This window comes from Tenebrio molitor, chromosome 8 (assembly GCF_963966145.1).
Source record: "Tenebrio molitor chromosome 8, icTenMoli1.1, whole genome shotgun sequence".
NCBI classification, from domain to species: Eukaryota; Metazoa; Arthropoda; class Insecta; order Coleoptera; family Tenebrionidae; genus Tenebrio; species Tenebrio molitor.
Genome location: NC_091053.1, coordinates 14840808 through 14863616, shown reverse-complemented (window position 1 = coordinate 14863616; position 22809 = coordinate 14840808). Strand labels below are relative to the sequence as shown.

Below are 22809 nucleotides of genomic sequence, written 5' to 3'. Positions count from 1 at the left end.
ATGGAGTGCAGGAAGTCATACTTGTACGCTGACTTCTCTTTACACCCGCAGAAACTTGTCGTGTGGGTAGTTGCAACTCGATGTAGAGAGGAAATAGTACAATTGTTTTTGAAGAATTGCTTCGTGATGAGCTGCAATGGGGATATTTTCAGCAAGATGGAGCAACACCTCGTTGTATTCGAGACTCGGTCCCCACGTTCACGTGACTTAACCCTTTCTGATTTCTATCTCTGACATTTCTTAAAAAATATAATTTATTCTACCCCAGTTAACAATTTGGATGATTTAAGGCAACGGATAATTGACAAGCGTGAGCAAATTAAAACACACCACATGTACTATTCCGGACACGGAATTTTGGCCAACATTTTTTAGACATTTCTAAAAAAAAATGATGTAAATCAATCATTAGTGTCATAAATGAATGACAGTTATTAAAAATCACTTTGAAGTGTTTCTTGTGACATCAAAAAAGCAGGGAAATGCTATTATCGAGTCAAAAGTTGGGTTATATTCAATAAAGGCCAGTTCACACATATTTGTCAGTTAAATGTCAGTCGTGGCTAAGATTCCGTGTCCGGAATAGTACATACTCCAAAATGTTATAAATAAAAAAACAGAATCAGAATGTCACGGAGAAGTTGGTGGACACTTTCTACACGTTTTATAATAAAATACCATAAATTACTAGTTTTGTTTAATTTCCTAGTCTTACAAGGCTTAATGAGGTTATGTTTAGCTTTGACATATTGGAACACCAATTCAGGGCTTGTCACGTGGCTAAAATATAGGATATAATGAAGCACCTACGTCTTCGACTCGCATTTTTTTCCATACGATTCTTGACAAGTTTTATTCTTAAACACTCGTTACACGTAATTAATTTATTTATTTATTACACCCTGTACATCTCCCATCATAAAATTTTTCCAATTTTAATAATTTTTATCTACGACCATTAAATAATACGTTTATTATTTACGTAACTATAGGTACATTATGTTAGTCATAAATTACACCCGTGACTTATTATAAGTCACTTGTGATTTATCATAAGTCACAGATCTTATACGTTTATTATTTACGTAACTATAGATACATTATGCTAGTCATAAATTACACCCGTGACTTATTAAAAGTCACTTGTGATTTATCATAAGTCACAGATCTTAAAAATTTTCTAAGGTATGTAGCTGTGTGTTTTATGAAAAAAAAGTCGTAGATCGTAGATAAAACGTTGTATTTAACTCGCGAATAATGCCTATAATCCACTCTGGTGATTAAAAAACTCGCCTGCGGCTCGTTTTTTAACTTTCACCCTCGTGAATTATGATAGGCATTATTAGCTCGTCAAATAATATATGTAGGTACTATCATAATTTAATGAATTATTCTGACCATAAGTGGCGACAATACATATTTTCGATAGGTCCTTTTGGTACGATTTTAATTTATTTTGTAAAATTGCCCCACAGAAGATACTTCCATATTTCAATTTCTTCGGAAAAATCGATTTTCAGCGAAAACCTGCCAGCCTTCGCAGTGCCAATAGCTTATAAATAAAAACCGGAGTAAACAACTCCCTCAGGAATGCGCCAATCCCCAACCCCTCCCGTACAAGTCTGTCCAGCTTTCGCCGCCGCTCTGAAAATATTCCCTTGTTTACTCCACCATTAATGTTCGCCGCATCCACCTCCGTCAGCGTCGACCGGACCTCGGTACTATTTCAGGTCGGCATTTCGAAAAGCTCCATCACGCCCCGCCGAACTATCGATCGTCCTAGTTCCAGTTCGGTCGCCGCGAACTGATCCCGTTCGTAAGCTCCAATTTACGCAGCGAAAGCCAAAACACAACAATCTCCTTATCGGCCACATGCGCCACTATGTGGAAAACGCCCAAAGTAAACTGAGCATCCGGTATGCGGGCCGGAGCTTCCTCCATCCGTTTATTTGAACTTTCATCCGGAATATTGAACCATGTGCCGTTGCCGTAGCGTTTAATCTGCGACATTATGGTCACGTGCCACCGGCGGCGTTGTTAACATTCATTATAAATATGAAAACGCCCGGGCCTATAAATAGAAGGGGGCAACAATCTGTGGGGAACAAGGATAATAAGCAGGTGCGAGATTTCGTGGTGTTTGTTTGAAAAATGTTCGCAAACGAGACTGCGGCGCACCTGTCCCGCTGTATACTTTATAAAGAAAGAGACTATTAGTACTGCGCTGGGGGACGCCGCTTTTTGCGTTATTTTCCGGCGAATTGAGACGTAAATCTCGGCACGACCCCGCCCCCAACGACTAATTTGTACCCATTTCTCACCACCTCCGGCTGTTTGTCTTCAAGTCTCGTCAATTAAATTCGTCCGCGGAACGTTACTCACTCCGTTTGATTGATATTCACGCTCGAAAGACAAACGCGCATCCCCTTTTTGCAAAAATATGCGAATATTTTCGGTGCGACGGTGGAGAGGGTGGGGTGCTACCTCGACGAGAATCTATTTGGAGAGATTGATCTAATAGCGCGACGTTTATAGGACGATAAATCTAGAGTTGTAGGTGTGAAAATAGAGAAGGGAACTGAATGCGACACGAGCGTAACAATGTTTTTCTTGTTTTGGTGTGGGGCACTTCGTAAATAAATTTCTTGTTAACTGTTTCTTTATCAACTCTTCGAAATCAAGTTCGAGGGTTTTTTTTTCGGGGACAGAAATAAACCGAGCTGTCTGAAACGTCGTTCGCGAAGTTGCTGCGAATGTGATACTTTTAGCGGTAATAAAAGCGGTCCTAAAAAGAGCCTTGTGGCGCACCAGCTGTTATTACAATGTTTTTTTCTTTTTTTTTGCAATTCTAGTTGCCATTGTTTAGACGAGACATAGTAGCAAGTACTCAACAGAAATTATGTGAGTTCTGTAAAAAATTGTTTCGGTGAAATCACTGCAAATGTCACTTTTGATAATCACATAAGTGGTCCCAAACAAGAACCTTGTGGCACACTAGCTGTTGCGGAGATGAATTACGAGAATCGTTTTTATGTTAATTTTTTATATGTTTTATATCGCTTCTAGTTGTTATTCTTTCCACTTTTTAAGAGAAACAATACTCAACAAAAAATAAATGAGTTCCCTAGAACATGGTTTTGTAAAATCACTGCAGATGTCATAGTTTTTATGATATTAAAAGTGTCCCTAAGGAAGAACCTTGTAGCACACCAAAGCGGAACTATGCGAATCCCTGTATATTATTTTTTTATTTTCATATTTATTCTAGTTGTTTTCTCTTCTTCTCTCAACAGAGATGCAGTGAATTCTGTAAAACATGTTCTTTGTTAAAGTATTCCAAATGTAATACATATTTTAAATGATAATAAAAGTGGTTCTAAAGAAGAACCTTGTGCACCACCAGCTGTTACAAAGTTGAATTACGAAAGAGTTTCTTATACTTATTGACTTTTTATATTTTTATATTTATCCTAGTTGTGTGACATCACTCCAAATGTAATATTTTTGATAAAATAAAAATGGTCTTAAAGTAGAACCTTGTGGCACACTAGCTGTTATCGAGTCCAACGACGAGAATTTATCTTGTGTTAATTTTCATATTTTTATATTTATTATAGTTGCCGTTATCTTCCCTTTTTAGAAGAATTTTTAGAAAATACTCAATAGAAATGAAGTGTATTCTCTTTTTATAACATATGGTTTACTGCAGAATGACTCCAAATGTAATAATGACAAGAAAAGTGGTCCTAAAGAAGAACCTTGTAACATACTGACTTTTAGAGATCTTGGATTTTCTCATGGGCTATGAGTCATATCTGCGCAAACGACGAAATTGGTCTCAAGTAGGCGCTTCAAAGCGACCGGAAAACATCGTCATTTGTCATTTGAAAGTAGTGGGCGTTTTCAGTTTTCATTTAGAGATTTTTCACTGGTTTATCGCTCGCCTTCGCGCAGATATTTCCAAGGTCACAGCCCATGAGAGAATCCAACACGAAGCTGAACTACGAGAATGTTTCTCATGTTAATTTTGTTACAGTTGTTTTCCCTGTTTAAAAGAAACATAATAACAACAGAAATAAAGTGAATTCTCTGAAACATGGTTTCTATGACATCACTGCAACTGTAACATTTTCAACGATAACAAAAGCGGTCCTAAAGGAGGATCTTGGGGCACACAATCCAACGCTAGTTAATCTACGAGAGCGCTCTTTACATAGATCGCTCCAGATCTTTTTTCCATTCCATTTTCATTTTATTTTATTTTCCCATTTCTGTTCTAACCTTGTTTGTTTACAAATCAGTTGCAGTTTATTTCTTTTGTCTAGAAACATAATACTCGACCTTTACTCTATTTAGTAAAGTTGTTTTTATAATCATAAAATGAACCCAAATTAACTGAACATAACACAAACAAGAACTAAAATTAAACGAAACGTTTGAAATGTGTTCTATTTGCTTCTAAATGGGATTCTATTCTTGCAACCTTCTTGGTATTTTTTCCTTCAACTTTCCATACCCTTAGCCTTAGAGAATCAATTGAAACACTTTCTGACCTGTGCAAACCATCCCGAACTATTTTATTTCGATTCAACGAGTAATCAAGAGGGATCAGACCAGGCGATCATGCTGGCTGTTTGTTTGACTCTTTTTACCCAACAACTCTATTTCTATTATTTCTTCATTCTTTGCTGTCACAACTACTATCTACCAATTAATCGACCGGAACGCGGTTCTCGGCGGCCACCCATCCAAATATCAACCGCACCCCTCATTGCTTAACCTCGCTGATTGTTACAATAGTACTTGAAAAGATTTTTTTTTTGGAATTTCTCGTCCCTCTCATCTAGACCTTTTGCCCATCCATAGTTGGGTGGTCAGACCCACCGTCGCCACAACCCATCCCGTCCCGCGTCTTGCGAACCGGAAGCGTGCCACGTGTTCAACACTTGCCACCATCTCCATTGTCCCGATCGGCACAGATTCCTCCTCGACCCCGACGAAAGAAATCACCAGCCCCTCGCATCCCCCTCCCTGGCCGATCTCCGCTCCACCCCCGTCCCGTCCCGATGAATAAACATAATTCGTGCGCGCACCCTTTCATCTCAAAGACGCCGCCTCCGACCGAAATTCGTTATTCACTGGAAATAAATCCGGACGACGGGGTAATTTGTGGGGACGGCGGCGCTTTTTTACTCGGATCGGCGCTTTTTTCACCGGGCGGAAGGTGAGCGTCGAGACGCCGGAAACCGGCGTCGAGACTTAACAAATGACTTACAAGACGCCATTATCGTGATGTGTATTTCGTTGCGTCGAAGCGGAACTCGCCCCCGTATTTAATTAGGTGCTGTAAATTTATTTACGGGGGGCGGCCAAGAAACGACATTTCGACCGGGGTGAAGACGAGTTTACGGCCTGACGTCACGAAAACTTCCACAAATTTAATTGGCGAGGGAACGGGGACGGGGGGCTGTTGACGGTCAACTCCCAAAAAGTTTTCCTTTGAGGGTGGAAAAAAAACCAAAACAGAATTACCGAAGAAAGCGTAGCAATTTTTAATTAGTTTTTAATTAGCAAAGAATAATAGTTTAGATGATAATTTATTATTATTACATATTATTATTTCTCATTATTATTTTAAATGTACCAAAGTTAGTCAAGAATAATGCTTTTTCATTAACAAATAATATTTAGTAATAGACATTGAGAAATCTTTAGTAGATCCTGAAATAGCCAGCCCCAAGACACAATAATCCGCCATAGCCATGATGATAAATTTGACGTTCTCCTCTGTCATCAGTGTTGCCAATTACTTTCGTTTTTTGCACTGGTGTGACAGGGCGCGGAAAGGCGCATTTTTCATACTCTTTCACTTTTGAAGTGAATCATTTTTTTGAAAAATTTCTCTCATTTGTTGCACTTCACCGGGAGATTAAACAGGAGATGTTATTAAAGAGCGAATGTCAAAATACAATCTGTTTTAAAAATACCGCAATCCGGGCTGCGCTGTTTTAATTCTTCGCGATCTTCAATTTTGTTTTTTTTTGCTCTAGTCTGATCGCTCGCAAAGTGCGTACCAAGCGTCGAAAAGAAATGTTCGCAGCAGGTGTGAACGGGTCTTGGAATGACAGAAGTGGGAAAGAAAAAAGAAGAAAGAACTATCACGTGAACACCTCGTGACTGCTCCACTGGTTCGCCGCGCCAACTATAGCAGAGCAAGAGTAGATTATTTGGGGGCTGTTCAAAGTGATGTGATCAGAAGAGGTGTAAATACTTGGGAATAAAGAATAAAAGGAGAGTAAGTATAAAACTAGAAAGTAAAGATGGAAAAGAAAGAAAAAAAGGAAAGATGGAAGGAAGGAAGAAAGGAAGAAAGAAAGGAACGAAGGAAGAAAGAAGGAAAGAAAGAAAGAAGGCAAGAAAGGAAGAAAGAAAAAAGAGTATAAGTCTTATCCTTGATATTAGATTCTGGTCATTTCAAAAATGGAAACAAATTTGATAAAAACAATGAAGAATGAAAAACAACAATCCTGTATAACAAGAGACTCATTCACAAGGAAATTATTACAATAATACAGGGTGTTTTTGAAATGCGTGTACAAATTTTAATCACGAGCTATTAGCTTCATTAAAGCTCGGAAAAAATATTTAAAAAATTCTATGTCAAAAAATAAAATGACATTTATTTTTTGAGCTACAATTTTTTAAAATTGCTTTTAGTTTTCTACGTTGTCCTACAACTTCGTAGGTAAAATTTCGGCATATTTTAAAAATACACCCTGTATATCATGTTTTATAAAATGTACGCCAATGTGAAGTAACCTCTAGGAAATATGCTTTAAAACAAGGAAACCGCATTGGTGTACGTTTTATAAAATATGATATACAGGGTGTATTTTTAAAATGTGTCGAAATTTTACATACGAGGTTTTTTGACAACATAGAAGACTAAAAGTAATTAAAAAAAATTGTAGCTCAAAAAATAAATGTCATTTTATTTTTTGACATAGTTTTTTAGATATTTTTTCCAGTTCTTCATGAGGCCAGTAGCTTGTGGTTAAAGTTTGTACATGCATTTCAAAAACACGCTGTATGTAACAATAATGTAAATATGAAATATAATTTGAAAAGTCTTTAGATTTTATAACAAACACTCCTGAAAAGCTCTTAAAAGAAAATGACGAAATAAAAAAACGACTGAACCTTATCCTGTTTGCAATATTTTTTTAATGGGTCTTTAAAACTGCGCCAATTTTTTCGTTCACATTTCAGGAAAAACTATAACAAATTTTACCACTTTGACGTCAATATACTTTTTATTGGTAATGTCGGCTGCCATTGTGCCGGATATTACGGCGTAAATATGACCTAAACAGGCTTCCATAAAACCCGTCGTGATTTAATCTTGAACGTGTGGACCGACCGTCAATCCGTGAATGGAACCCGGTCGAATCCGCAACGGTTGCACTTCGACATCTTTACGCCAGAGCGAGCAAATCCAAATAGATCACGACTGGATGATTATTTTTCTAGGCGCGATCCCGACCAAAAAACCAGCTTCCTGTGTCGATTCACGCCACGTACAGCTCGTTATTTTGACAGATTTACAAAGCAAATATGACACGTTCGCCGCCGCAAATAGAATCGTGTTTGATGTAACTGAGGCAAAAAAATATTTGCACTAATAAAACACACATTTTTATTTGTTTACGCTTTCGGGTTCAGGCCAGATTAATAAAGTGCTCCTGCTTCGATTACTCATCGACGGAATCCTTCGCTGGGACGCACTCTTCCAGAATAACAAACGAATTGTGGGACCCGACGACGTTGGCCTCGACGGATCGCAACCGGAAATGCTCGAATATTTTTAGAGAGAAGAATGAATCGTCGAGTACAATTTTTCCCGAGGGCCTCCTCCACGATTTATTTGGCCAAATCTCAAAGTGTTTGCTCGCGATAAGATAAACCAGAAGCCACACGGTCCGCGCGCGGCGCACCCCAGAGCTCACCTCCGGGCCCTCTTCTTTTCGCCCCCACAAACCGAAAACACATTTTCGTGGTATTAACGTCACTCTCGCTGATCCCGGGCTCAGAACGGCGCAAATTTAACTTGTCAAACGTTGTTTCATCCCGAAACGCACCTTCCCGACACGTTTTCGATAATCCAGCAAGGCGCAGCGCTCATTAAAAAGATTTCGTTTCGCAGGAGGTGTCCAGTTACGCGACCCAAACTTTGGCGGTTTGGTCGGAGACGAAAGGCCATCCGTCACTAATTGCAACCTTAGTCTGGCACAGGACGATTAATTTCGACTAAGCAGAAAAATGAGAAGATGAGAAAGCGAAAAAAAACGTATCGAGTTGCTAACTGTCAGTTCTTGAACGCAAAACCTGAAAAAATTGTTCCAAAATGACGAATCATTATCATTACTATTACCATTATCATCATAATCAGAATCGCTGTTACTATAATACATAGTTATTTGTATATCAAGGCCGCGAAATCATTCTTTAACGTACTGAGAGGAAAATTGTTAAAAACAAAACAAATATTTCGCGGCTAAGGTGTAAAAAATATTTTTTGTGCAACCTAAGTATTCCCCCAGAATTAAAAAGTACGTCCGTTAAAATTAACGGCCGCGAAATTGGATTTCGCGGCCTGTTTTAGGTACACCAAGTGCTCATTTCGCGTATGGTTGCACAAAAATATAATTTATTATTCTTTCGCTTTGTTCTGGCTTCCTAACGATTCCTTTCCCTTTTCCCTCTCCCAAATCCCTCCATTTGGCTTGTTCCGGTCACATATTTACGAAAACTTGTTCTCTTTCCGCGAAATATAATTCCAAAACGAAAATAAACCGCCCGTCTCGTCTAGTTTCTACCTCGGATTAAAACTACCAAGTTGTGAGCGACGTTTGCTTAGTCAACTTCACGTGGAGGAGTATTAAACTTATTTGAAGTTGGAAGTATGCGAATTCGCACCGCTTTGAAGTTGGTAAACTCATAATCTCGCGATAATGGCGGCTGAAAGGGGGCTTAGTTGTTAATATTTGTACCGAATCTAGACGGTATTGTGAGTTGCAAAGGTTAAGCCTTCATTGTGTATGATGAAAGAAAACTAACGTCGGGATGTGGGTGGAAAGTTCAGACGGGGTGAGGAAGGGGGATGGAAAGGAGGTTAAGAAACATGAAAGGTTGGCAGAAGTGGTGAATGGAAAAATACAGACTGGGAAGTGTTGGGGTTGTGAAATTGTTTGAATTGGGGAAAAAGTGCTGCAAGAAGTCTGGTTCTGAACCCTACAGAAATTCTGTGGACAAACAAGAAATCGTTTGGTTCGATTGGTCTTGATAGTGGAGTACTATTAGATCAAAAATTGACAACAGAAAGTACTGATAGCCTTAAACTGATCGAGCTGGAAGAAAAAATACCCCAACAAGTCCGGTTCTAAACCCTACAGAAATTCTATGGAGAAATAAGAAATCGTTTTGTTTAGTTACTCTGGATAGAAAAGTACTGTTAGATAAAAAATTGATATCAGAAAGTACATATTCATAGTCATAGATTGTTCAAGCTAGAAACAAATTCCGCAGCAAGTCCGGTTCTGAACCCTACAGAAATTTTATGGACAAATAAAAAATCGGTTGATTCGGTTATTCTTGATAGAAAGGATAAAAAAAATGATACCAAAAAGTATTCATAGTTTTAAGCTATCAAGTTAGGTACAATTGCAGTTTTAAAGCCTACAGAAATTCTATGGACATAAGTACAAGAAATCTTTTTGTTCGGTTATTCTTGACAGCAGACTAGTGCTAGATCTGAAATTTACATAAGAACGTGTGAATAACCTTAATCTGTTCGAATTAGAAAAAAAAATACCGCAACAAGTCCAGTTCTGAACCCTACAGAAATTCCATGGATATACAGACAAGAAATCGTTTGATTCGGTTATTCTTGACAGAAGGGTACTACTATATCAAAAAGTATTCATAGTCTATGAAGCTATCAAGTTACAGCAACAATTCCAGTTCTAACACCTACAGAAATTCTATGGAGATACAAGACATATTTTTGTTCGGTTATTCTTGACAGCAGACTAGTGTTAGATCTGAAATTTACATAAGAACGTGTTGATAATCTTAATCTGTTCGAGTTAGAAAAAAATACCGCAACAAGACAGGTTCTGAACCCTACAGAAATGTTATGGTCGCGCATTTCGTCCATTTGCTCTTGACGCGACCGTCACTGTGAAAACACACGAATAACGCGATAAAAAAACAATTCTTCGATAAACCGTGCAATTTCTGACACACGCACATGACTCAGTGGCGTAGCATGTAGTTTTCGCCGCGCCACTGATTCACTCTCCAGATTTAGTCCGAAACTGGTGAACTTCTCGATCGGATATTTTTATTACGAGATAAAATCCGAACGAGAGCGGATTACGCGACTTGCACATGCTACAAATTGTACGGAGAGGATGTTTATTTTTTGCAACGAGATCGATTGCCACAGCTTCCGGAAACAAATAGCGCTCGTGCCAGTCAATGACGGCGCGTTTGGAACAGGGCTTTAACCGATACCTAGAGCAAAAATAGGAAAAAAGGAAAAATAAAAAAAATTTTGAAAAAGGGATTTTTGTAAAATCTTTTTGAGAGAGAGAGAGAGAGAGAGAGAGAGAGAGAGAGAGAGAGCAACTGTGTATATGTGCAAATGTACTTTCTTTGGGTTGTTACAATGATGAGATAGAACAACGATGAGGTTTGTCACAATTTCTGCTGAAATAATAATAATGATAATACTAATAACCATAGTAAAAGTGATTTTTTCTTACTGTTTTCTTTGAGAATGCCTTCATTGGGTTCTAACAAAAAATAATTCTAAGAGATTGCCATTTAATAATAAATTAAATTTAAAAAAAAAAAAAAAAAGCTATATTCTGTCTCGTGATTCGGAAGTCACGTTAAGCCATTGGTCCCGGTCTATTGAGTTGGTCATCATGCCCCTCATAGATTTGTAAACCAGTCCTAGACTGTGTAACAAATTTTATAATAATATGTTGATAAGCACTGCACTATTACTTGATAGTAATATCCGTAATAGTGTATGTACTCCGGCAAAATTGCCGTGCCGCCGGGTGGAGGTGGGATAGTAAATATAATAATAATAGTATATCAAGGTCACGAAATCATTGTTTAACGTACCGAGAGAAAAATTGTCACCGAGGCCGCTTGCGGCCGAGGCAGCAATCTTGAGGATGTTAAAGCACAAAAAATATTTTTTTGAGTTCTAATTTCAGACGAACGCAGATCTCCAGCCAAAGCTTTTCTGGGCGAGATCGTCGATCCGTTTTATCGAAAATCGAGACCAGAGCCGACTTCAAGTAGGTAATTCACTCATAAAATTGACTTCAAGTGTCCGAAGTGGCCTGGGTAACGTCTGACGTCGAGACTTTCGGTGGCCCCGTTTTTGTCCCTCGTCTTTACCGAAACCTCCTACATCTGGCCAGAGAGAAATAACCAAACTTTTACACAGGTCAACGGATAGTTCGAACATCTGGAGCGCATCTTTCCAAAATCATTACTACTACTCGGAATTCGTCATTAACGTGCTCTGGAGCCGGCCTCCGACGCACAATCGATAAACTTTTTCATTTATCGACACCAGTCCAGGATAGAGAAAAATATTTTCCTATTGTTCTTGGGCAACAGCAAATCGAGTCAAAGAATGAGCAAAAAAAACATAAAAAAAAGTTTCACACTTAACACTAATAACATGAAAATAAATGAACTACGAAGAGCAGATCAAATAATTTTTAGCAATTACCGCTTCACTTCGTTGCTGTTTAATTAATTAAAAAACCTCCCTAAGAGAATTTTAAAACGAGATGAAGCATTTTTTTCCTTCAGAGCATCTGCTCGCGAATTAAACTGAAACTTGAGATTGATGTTGATTTACACAATTTAAGAAGATCAAACTCAGTTAAAGTTAAAAGTTTCGAGTGGATAAATTGGCACTACCTTCAAGTTTATAAGCTCGTAAGCTCACGATGATTGCTAATAAAAAGCAAATTGGTTCGATTAAAATGCGATTTGAACTGTGTCGAGTTGCATTTTGTGCTACAAAATTTATGAATGGAAGAAACAGACTGAATCGAAGGCTTGAATATGAAGGAAAAAAAATTAATGAGAAAATTGGAAAAAACACTCTGGAAAGGTTGAAAGGCGACAATTATTGAATGTTTGGGCAATAAATAATGAAACCAGATTACTAAAAGAGTCGCACTAGCATGTTATTAGAGATCCAGCACGTTTCCAGATTTGACCCCAATTGAAATCACGTGGAGTATATAATTTGCGAGGTAGCTAAATCGTCACTTCTAACGAGATTACTAATAGAGTAGCACTAGCAGGTTATTAATGATCCAGCGCGTTTCCAGATTTGACCCCAATTGAAATCACGTGGAGTATATAATTTGCGAGGTACCTTTTGTGCTCGTCGCAACATCAGACATTTCTACAAGTCTACGACTTTTTGGAAGAAAAGACACTTCGAAATTAACATTTTAAGTATCCGTTTCCAAGAGCAGCGCCTGCATCTTTGCATACAAAACGTCAGATGTTGGCCCACCCCATCTCCATCGCACCATAATTCGAATTCATGAGCGACCGTTCGAATAATTTCAGTCACGTTGGGGCGACAACAATCGCACCAATCTCATCCTTGAAATGTATTTTTGTAGAGAGGCATTCGACCCTCGGGTGTGGAATTCGCTCCGAAATCCGATACAAAACTGAAAGAGGGACCATCCTCCCGACACCCCCTCGTTCATCATCGCGAAGGGATGAACCGTGTATCATCGATCGTTCGGGAAATGGCGTTGGCAAATGAAATTTCCACGAAAATGGTTGGTACATTGCTCGTTATTGTGAGGCAGCGACGGATCTGACGACAAATTGTGGGGCTTTGTGGAGTTTCGATGCCTCCAGCTTGTACTAACGCGAATTAGCGTGGGTGGCGGCGGGGGAGGGGACATGCGATTCGGTGGGCGCGGGGGTGGGGGGCTGCCTTTGGGAACTGTATTTGTTGCAGAGCTGGAATCACATTTTTCAAACGCGTTTCGGGCGAAAGATACTGAAAGTACATTCACGAGGACAACGCGAGAAGAAAAAGAAATAAATAGGAAAATATATAAAACGTAAAAAAATGCAAAATGTGGAAACAGCGAGAATACATATTTGTACACTTCAATCAAATGAAACCAAGCTTGGCATGTACAATCTCTTAAAAATACAAATTCGGCACTAGCGTCAAAATCGTTAAAAAATATAAGAAATTACAAAATAATTGTTTTTAGTTTCATAAATGTAAAAAAAATTAGTGATAATAACAATTGTACTCTTTGTTTATTTAAATTTCAAAAATCAAGTCAATAATGATTGCTCAAATCGTTCATTCCTACTCTTTTAAATCGTCAGATGTAATTAATGAAACCAAGCTTGGCATGTAAAAAGAGAAATTCGGCACTAGTGTCAAAATCGTAAAAAAATATAAGAAATTACAAAATAAAAAACATGTTTCATTCAAAATCAAAGAAATTCCTTTTCGAGAGGATTTCCCTTGCCATTCAACGTGGAAACGCTGCAAGCATTCGGGGCACTTTTCCAGATTCCGCGATATTATCGGAAATTTTTGTATTATAAAACAAAAATGTTTATGTAATTATGTTATAATATAATATTTTTCATTGTTTTTTGTTTCATAAATGTAAAGTGATAATATTGTAATATTCTCAGTTTATATAAATTTAGAAAATTAATTGCTCGATAATGTCTGGTCAAACGGTTCATTAGTCACTCGAATAACCCGATGTGATTGGCCATTTTCAATTTGAGTTAATCCTTGTAGGCAGTTCAATGAATTGAAACCAAGCTTGGTACGTAAAATTTGTAAAAAGCGAAATTTATCGCAATCGTTATTTATTTCTCCACCTGTGACTGCAAATCACTCCTAATATTAATTTCGATATGCAGATGCATCTATCAGTATGCAATTAATCCACCCGGAGAGTTTCCGGCGCATCCTTTCCTGGAAGCGAGATGCACGTGCGCAGGATGTCACGCGCCAGATTCAACATGGCCGCCGCGCCTCTCCAACCCTTCTATCCACCCCGTGTCGCTCCCGCCCCGCGCCCACTTGCACTTACTTGTGGGGCCTAGCTGCACATTGTTGACACTGACGCCGCAGTGGCGCACCGATAACTGAATTGACGACAATCAATCGATCCACGTCCGATCAGGTGGGGGCCAAAATGGCCGATCGAGGGACGTGATCGGCGAGCAGATCGACGCGGATATCCTCGCCTGCTCGATTAGCGCCCTTATAAGAAGTCGGGGCGCACGCATGCGGCGGTTATGTAATTGAGAGGCAATTGAGCTTCTTAGGCGAGTTAACAGGAGATGTCAACCGGAAGCGACGAGTACGTCGCTTTCTACTGACAATTAGCCGCTCTTCCTGGACGATCGGTTCGAAGGCGATCGCCGATCGTGATCGCGCCGCCTCCGGGGGTAAACGAACCCATCAACAAATAATCTCGAACTGGGACGTGATGTTGCTTCGGATGGAAAATAAAGCGGGAGGAAGATTTTGGCGTGCGCGCAACGGTTGGACGAGGCGCTCATATAAGAAACAAAGAGACGTAGCGACCTGTTGATTCATCATCGATTTGTCAACAGAAAAACATCTGTTACCTTCAGAAGTGGGAAAAAATTATTTTTAAACCCTTCCAATAGGGTGCAAACCCCCAATAAAAATGTAACGGTTCTAAGGACAAATGACTACGCCTGTGTCCTACAGGTATAATTTATTGTCCCCATGGAGTGGTCAGGATATTTTTGACGAGATCACAAAAAGACGTAGAGAATAGCAGGCCATGACTCGTCAGATTCGGGCCAAAGTATAGTTTGAAAGTCCCTAGGAGGTTACAGGAACACAATTAGAAAGGTCTGGGAAGTTTGAGGCCAAAAGCAAATCCAATAAAGCTTTGATAGACTTGTCTAATAAAATTAAATTTACGTGTTTTTTTTTTGTGCAACCGTACGCGAAACCAGCACTACGTGTACCTAACAGAGCCCGCGAAATGCAATTTCGCGGCCGTTGATTTTCACTTTCACCCTACAATTCTCTCCCGATATGTTTACTTTAACATCCTCGAGATTGTCTTGCCTCGCCCGCAAGCGGCCTCGGCGACAATTTTTCTCTCGGTACGTTAAAGAATGATTTCGCGGCCTTGATATACAAATAACTATTTTAGGTCTTGTCCAGTCTTCATTTTTTGCTGCTGCTACGATTTGAATCTTTTGAATTTCATTTTAGATTTTGACTACAAAGAATGTTTTGATCATTTCAGAAGTTAAAACGACGTTTCAGATAATAAGAGAATAATTCTTTCCAACCTTGACAGAAAAGATTTTTTAGATTTTACATTCTCCAGATATTCTAAGCCCGCCGCATCGGAGAGCATCTTTTTCCATTAACCCCGAGCCTCGCCTCTTATTTAATCTTCCACTCTCTTAACACTTCAATCAATCTCAATCTGGACCACCCTTGTTTACCCTTTCACTCATCCCTTCATATAAACTCTCCACCCCACACGTTTACGATCCCACCGCGACAAACGCACATTGTTCCAACCCGTCCACGTGATTTCAATGGGATCATTATCCGGCCGCTCGTTTGCCGTCTTTAAATTGTACAACGACATCATTGTCTCTATTATCAAATCACGCCGCTACATTGATAAATTGCGACTCACCTCTCGTGCATCGAGGACACCGCTTCCTGGGGTACGACGCGTGTCTGAGAGAGTGGTCATCGAAGACCGAGGGAGTCACGGAGTCGCCGTCGGAAGTGGCGTGCACTATGGCTTGGGGGAAGTCTTCTTTGAAGCTTCTCGACGACGAGGCCACGCTGCTGGTCCTCTCGCGACCTATGAAGGTCCCGATGGAGTGCCGCCTCTGAGTGGAGGCCTTGCTGGGGGAGTAGTTGTAGTAGGTGGCGGTGTCGTCGCTGATGAAGACCTGCCAACAAACCAACGACACTCTACCACTCGTCGACGATGTCTGCACGTACCTCGTCTCCGGACAGCTCCGCCGCCTCTTCCGACGTGGGCAAAAGACTGTACAGGAGCTCCCCGTGGGGCTCTTTGCTCTTGAGCGAGTTGGACCTGGAGGTTTGGTGCTTGAAGGCCAAGTCGGGAGCGATGTCCGACAGCCGCGGCTCCCCCATGATCAGCAACTCCTGGTTGGAGTCGGCGCTGTTGGAGCTGACCGATCTGAGGAAGGCCCGCAGGTTGCGCCGTTTCGGCGGCGTCGACGTCCTGCTCAACGAGCACTCGGAGGCGCTGCTGTCGCTCTTGGGGGCCTTCTTGGCGGCGCCCACGGAGAAGTACGAAGGGTTATCTGTGGACGCGGTCGTGAATGGTAATGAGTGTGGTCACTTTTGGAATTCTAATGACGGAGGGCGGCTTCGGTAGGGGAAGAGGAAGTCAAAGATCCGACAGGATGCGAGCGGTGGCGCATTTTAAGCGGTGCTGTTTACTTTTGAGATGAGATTCTCGGTAATTATATATGCTGTTCTGGAAGTGATGGGCATTTATAAACGCGGCACGGAGATGGGACGGATTTCTGATGGGACCGTTTATTTAATATTTATACGGCGATGAACCATAAACAAGTCGAGGGAAAGAGATAAATCGTCGAGGAACGGAACCGTCGTCTGTGGTACCACCAACGTTTTCGAAAAAATTACAAAAATAATAATATAAAAAAAGAGACGGACACGGCATCGAGGCCGGACTACTAATTTATTACTACTATATTATAATGTTTGACGAAGTATTTTTATTCAAAACCCAAGCGGTTTCTCCTGGAGATGGTCACCCATTCAAACACTGGTTGCTACCAACGTTCTTAACTTCATACACTGAATAATGCTACTGCTTTCATAATTGTTTGGGCCCCACATAATAAACACTTTATGTTGTTCTTTATGTATTTATGGAGAGGAACCATAAACAAGTCGAGAGAAAAGAATAAATCGTCAAGAAATGGAACTGCCGTCTCTGGTATCGCCATTTTCGAAAAAATCCCAAAAAATTCCACTACAGCTACCCCGCACGGAATTAGCTCGCACCGAGCGAAAATAAATTCTACATCGAGTGAAAAAAATACGAAAACAAAATTCCAGTTGACGATTTGACATCCGTGCAAAACTATTTCTATTTGTTTGTTTATTTTGCTGCCCCAGTTCCCCTGAAACAATAATTTATTCGAAACGGTCGAAATTTTATATCCGCCTGTGGTCACTGTTGGCTCACCTCCAACAGTTTTTCACATTTATTGAACTCGTCCCAGTTGCCAGATACAGACCCACGCCGCTCCATCCATCACTCACTTTCGTTTTCGTTGATCTTTGGACTTTGGGAAATCGCAGAGGTGAAAAATGTCGCGTGTGCTCTCGTAGTGGCACTTGGTGCGGGCCGCAATGAAAATAAAATGGTTTCGCAGAAAAAAAAATACAACTGTATTGTCTAGGTACTACCTATTTGAGGGTAGTATCGATTATTGTTGCCGAAGTTACGATTGCATTTAGTGAATGCAAAAGTCTTGGATAATCAAGTTCAGGTTTGTGTTCAATTCGGAAATATGCGGTACTCAATTGAGCCGAGATCTGGTGAGTTTGGAGGCAATGACAAGCAAAATGAATGAAATTCGGATTTGTTTAAAGTCTAAACAATTAAAATGTGTACTAAGAGACTCGTATAGTTTTTATGTGACGTTTCCTTTAAGCTGTGTTAAAAAATTCCTAACAAAAAATTATTATGAAGCCTTGTTTACAAGTTATACGGACAGATTGCTACTAAATATAAACTGAAAACAGCAGAAGCTCCAGATATGAACCTGGAGGCAGATCAATTATTCAAGTCTTGAGAAAATTGGCTTCAGATGCCATAGTTGTGAACTTGGTACGAAAAGATTTTCTTGAATGATGAAGTCATAAAGTGTTCCATCAAAAAAAGTAATCGAAAGAATCCCAAAAAAAAAATATATCAAAGCAAACGTGTGTTTTTAAGAGAATTACGACGGAGAGTAAGACTAATCTGTATCAAGGTTGTCCCCTACATTTGTTTGCTTAGTCCAATTGAATTAGCGTGGAGTCAACTGACATAACGTATCCGCAAATTAAATAAAACTTCGTAGTTACGCAGCTCAGTGGGAGAATTAATTTGGAAATGTGTTGAATTTGAATATCTATTTAACGATAGAAGGAAAATAATAATAACGATAATGTTTATAATGCAAAAAATCGAATTAATAAAGTATTTTAAAACGTTTATCTACAGCTGTTTAATTATATTACAATAATTAGCATATTTTTCGTAAAAAAATAGTACCTATAATTCACGTAAGTGAATTATGGTTTCATAATTCCCTATATTCGGCCAATCACAGATTCAAATCCAAAAATCAATATTTCCTTGATCCAATGATATTTTAAATCGCCCGCGATCAACTTTTTCTGCGACTGATAATCGACGCGCATTTACAGTCAAGTGGGTCGCCATATTGTTTGTTTACGTTTTTCAAAAGCCGACCAGTCGAGAGGTACCGGTAAATCTTCTTCCAGTTTGCGATAAAATTAATTGAAAATGTAGTATATAGACTTCTATGTATTAAAGTTATCAAGTTTGGATCTAATTTATTTTTTGTGTAGGTGTACAAAAAATGAAAAAAATTGAAGCAAAAAATTCATTAGGTGTAGATAAAGCATAGTATTACATTCGCGATTATGGGCATTATTCACTCAGATGATTTACTTCACTCGCCTACGTCTCGTTTCGTAAACTTCATCTTCGTGAATAATGACTACATATTATAATCGCTCATATAATAATATACTATTACGGGAAACAAAATCAAAAATGTATGTGGAAAGTCATTTTAGAAATTATCTTATTATGGAGAATTCTTGCTTGTTGAAAGAGCTGAACAGTTACTTTATGAATTATTGTTCCACGCGACTAAATCATTTTTTTTTTCAAAACTCCAGAAAATACATATGTATTTAAAAAAGACAAATTTTAAAAACTGTTTATTATCAATAGAAGTGTTTTGAAAACATTTCGGTGGTTCTAAAAATTTAGCAAACAAATTCCAAAATGAAATTTAAAAAATCCAATCACTTATAAAATACAAAATGGGAATATGTTGTTGACAAAATTTACGAAATGAAATGAAATGTGAGACAGCAAAAAAAATGTCCAGAGTCTAATTTGATAATAATTTGTCATATTTTAAACTAAAATGCATTCACGTTGTTTTGGTATAATGGGAGGCCATGGAAATTTTGCATTTAATTTGGTAGTAAAGCTGTCTTTTGAATTAGGTTATGTTTTTCTAAGTTTGAGGTTATAAATAGCGTCAATGTCTAGTGCAGTGTTGTCAGTTTTAGATAGAAGAATACTCAGAGATCGCGGGAAATTCAGCAACATGTTATGTTCATTTTGATTGGTCCTCATGTCAGGCACTTTAGTGACGGAAATCAAACAGTGTGTCCAACGTTAAAAAAATAAATCATGGCCTCCCATTATGCCAAAACAACGTGAATGGTGTTTAATTGTAAGAGGATAAAAAAGACGTTTGATGTTTTAAATAAAACAGCTGAATACTCTTTTCTGCCAAAAAAAAACACCAAACTAAATAAAAAAAGATTTAAAACTTCCCACAATTTATCAAGGAACAATTTTTTGCCGATTTTATATGATTTTCAAAACGAGCAAAAATGAATTTTTGAAAAATTTGTTGATTTAAGAAACAATAACATTTTTTCCAGTTAAAATTTTTTGTTGACATCATGCTGTGTGTGATGCTATTATTATTATTATTATCAACATTAATTTTATTATTTGCTGGCCTTATGTTGAATAAATAAAACTTTTAACGACATTTATTTAAATGATGCAAAACAGTACAAACCTTAATTTTACACCGACCAAATGTACTAACTTCAAATTAAATATTTTTGAAAAATTTGCCATTTTTGAAAATTTCCAAAATTGGACATATTTTCACGAAGTTCATTCTGAAGCAATAGAAATCAAATTGCTGCAATATAGAAACCAGTTTACCTGAAAATAGCTTTTCACTTTGTTTCTGTCAAAATTCAATTCTTGAACCGAGCATCATTTCTAATAAAACAGTTTTTTATTTTGCTTTTTGCTGAAACATTTTTGAAAAAATTTTGACGAAATTTTGAAAATTATTAGAACAGATAAATATTTCAAAACACTTCAAAACTTAAACTACCGTAACTCAATTTTAAACGAGTCAGGTTTTGTGCTTATAATAACATTGATATTATTTCCAAATTTTAGTTTTTGAGCCAATTTTTTAAAATCAAGAACTGCAATACAAATTTTGGCTCTTTTTGAATTCTTTCAAAATTGATAATTCTAACGGACTCCACTTTTAACAAAGAATTTATTTCACAACAAAAAAAGTCGGCTAACTTTTACCTTTTGTCGAAAAAAATTCAAATGAAACACTTTTTTTTTGAAAAATATAGAATCTTAAAAACTAATTCTGTCAACTAAAAACAAATACTGCTCGTTGGTACTGTCACTTGCCTCAACAAGTTGAAAAAATGCAGCTCCAAAATGTCCCCAACAAGACAATTTTTGAAAATTTTTGGTTTTCATAGTCAAAAAGGGAAAACCACAACCGTTCGCTCTCGATATTTTTTGTCACACTCTCTTGAATCACGCTCTATGGATAAAAAAAATCTGGAAAAACACTTCGACCAAGCTCTACAAATTTTCCAAAAAACCGCTCAAAATTTTTCAAAATCGCACTGATTTGCGCTACCGCGTCGAGTGTCTCTGCCGCCAACGATGAATAATTCATGGCAGTTTTCTTTTAATTGCGGTGGCGTCATCGGCTCACAATAAACCGCAGATTTGCCCATCGAAAAACATGTGCACTTGTGCGAGCACACGTGGCACATCTCCGGGGGCGTCTGACACGAATTTTCCAAAACTCGAAATACATAGAAAATGAAATGTGCCACCGATGAAAAGTGGGTGTTGCGAGTTTTCGGAAAGTGACCAACGCCAACTCCGAAACGTGCGATTTCAAAATAATAATAATAATAATGGTGATGGGTGCGATAATAATAGTATCGGTAATTGGGTCTGGAATTTTTGCACCGAAATCAATGACGCTATAAATAGACGACCTTCACCACACATTTTGAGTGCACTCTGGTTTAATAAACTTGTTAGCAACAATAGAGACAAATATTTTTTCACTTCAAGAGAACAAAACTATTAACTATTTTTTGACACCAAAAAAAAAAAACAAGTTTCAAAATAGAGTGAGAATAAAATACTAATAATAATATCTCCAGGAATTGTTTTGCACCATTTGACTCAATTTTGTAATTTTATTTTTGGTAACAAATTTTGAAAAATCCATTTTTTCTGAAAACTGCAATTACATATCTCATTTATACTTACAATTCGTCTCTACTGGTGAAATCTTAAAGACTCCACGGTTAAAATCGTAATGATTCTGGTTTCGTCAAAAATGACCTTAACTTTAAATTTAGAAAACAAGAAATGACTAGTTTTTGTATATTTTTGACTTTTCGAATTTTTAAAAATATTCTGGTTTGTATTACACATGAGAAAGACAATAACAATAGTAATAACATTTAGTTAGAATTGATACTTTGGATGAGTTGTTTCCTTCAACATCGTAATAATAATAAATAATAATAATAAACAAAATTATCACGGAGATTTGTCAAATCTGTAACGCACAAAGTAAACAGCAACCAGAAAGCTTTTGTTTGGAACAATTGAGCTATCTGATGTGACGAATGCAGCTCGTGTGGTTTGTGTTTGGTGATTTTGTGTAAGATTTTGGTTGGTTTCGCCGCCCCCGCTCGTCGAAATAGAATCGTGGACGGTAAGAAGCTTTGTCCCATCACTCCCACCCCAAAGCCGCTTAGCAGATAGGAAAAGTCGTCCAGTCGGACTTGATCCTCGGGGATGTAAATAAATTAAAATAAATAATAGTCACGCACCGAGATTCATTGTTTCAGGTCCTCAGTCAGTCCAGGCGACGTCGTTCAGGTACCTCAACTGGGGGCAGGGAGGACGTGAGCGGAAATCTCATTTGTGAGTTCGTTCCTACTTTAGGAACGCATTTATTTAAAGCTCGTAAAAGACGAAACGGCGACCGACAACGGTCCACTGTCCGACGACGCTTATTCCTCTCGGTATCGGCGAGATGGCCTCATTATCTAATTAAATTTCGCTTCTAATTTTACGGCGGCGGAATAGCGACACCGAAATACCACCAAAATAAAAGACGCGGCCCATTCAAGCGGCCGCGTGAATCGCGCCGACGGTGAGAGAAAAATGTCGCGGCGATTTGTCTCGGCTACTCTCACCGTTGCGAGGTCAGAGGCGGACACGCGCGCACTGGATCGGGCTTAAGTCGGGACGGGACTGACTGAAGCTCGAAGCTCCGCGTTTCAGGAGTAGGTAGGGGAGATGGTAAGTTATGACAACAGCTGAAAAAATTAAAATAGGCAGGGGCGGGGTGGGGGCGGCGCGAGCCCTTCTGATCATGACTTCGGTTTGCGGATTTAACGTGCTGGAGGGACTGGTGTGATAACAAGATTCTTTTTGAGCTTGGATGTCTGAAATATGTTTTTATTTTTTTTTATATTATTTTATAAAAAATGTAAAA

At 38.6% G+C, this 22809-nt stretch overlaps 1 protein-coding gene across 1 annotated transcript in view; it reads right to left on the bottom strand.

Moving 5' to 3' along the window:
• Window positions 1–22569, bottom strand: part of stumps (DBB domain-containing protein stumps) — a 28769-nt gene extending 6200 nt beyond the window's left edge. Inside the window, exons 1-3 of the mRNA XM_069056709.1 lie at window positions 22139–22569; window positions 16124–16452; window positions 15807–16071 (exon numbers count right to left, since the gene is read on the bottom strand). Of these exons, the coding sequence (XP_068912810.1) occupies window positions 15807–16071; window positions 16124–16452; window positions 22139–22148 (604 nt within the window). The 5' untranslated portion in view covers window positions 22149–22569. The remainder of the gene's footprint in view (window positions 1–15806; window positions 16072–16123; window positions 16453–22138) is intronic.
• Window positions 22570–22809: the final 240 nt, after the last annotated feature.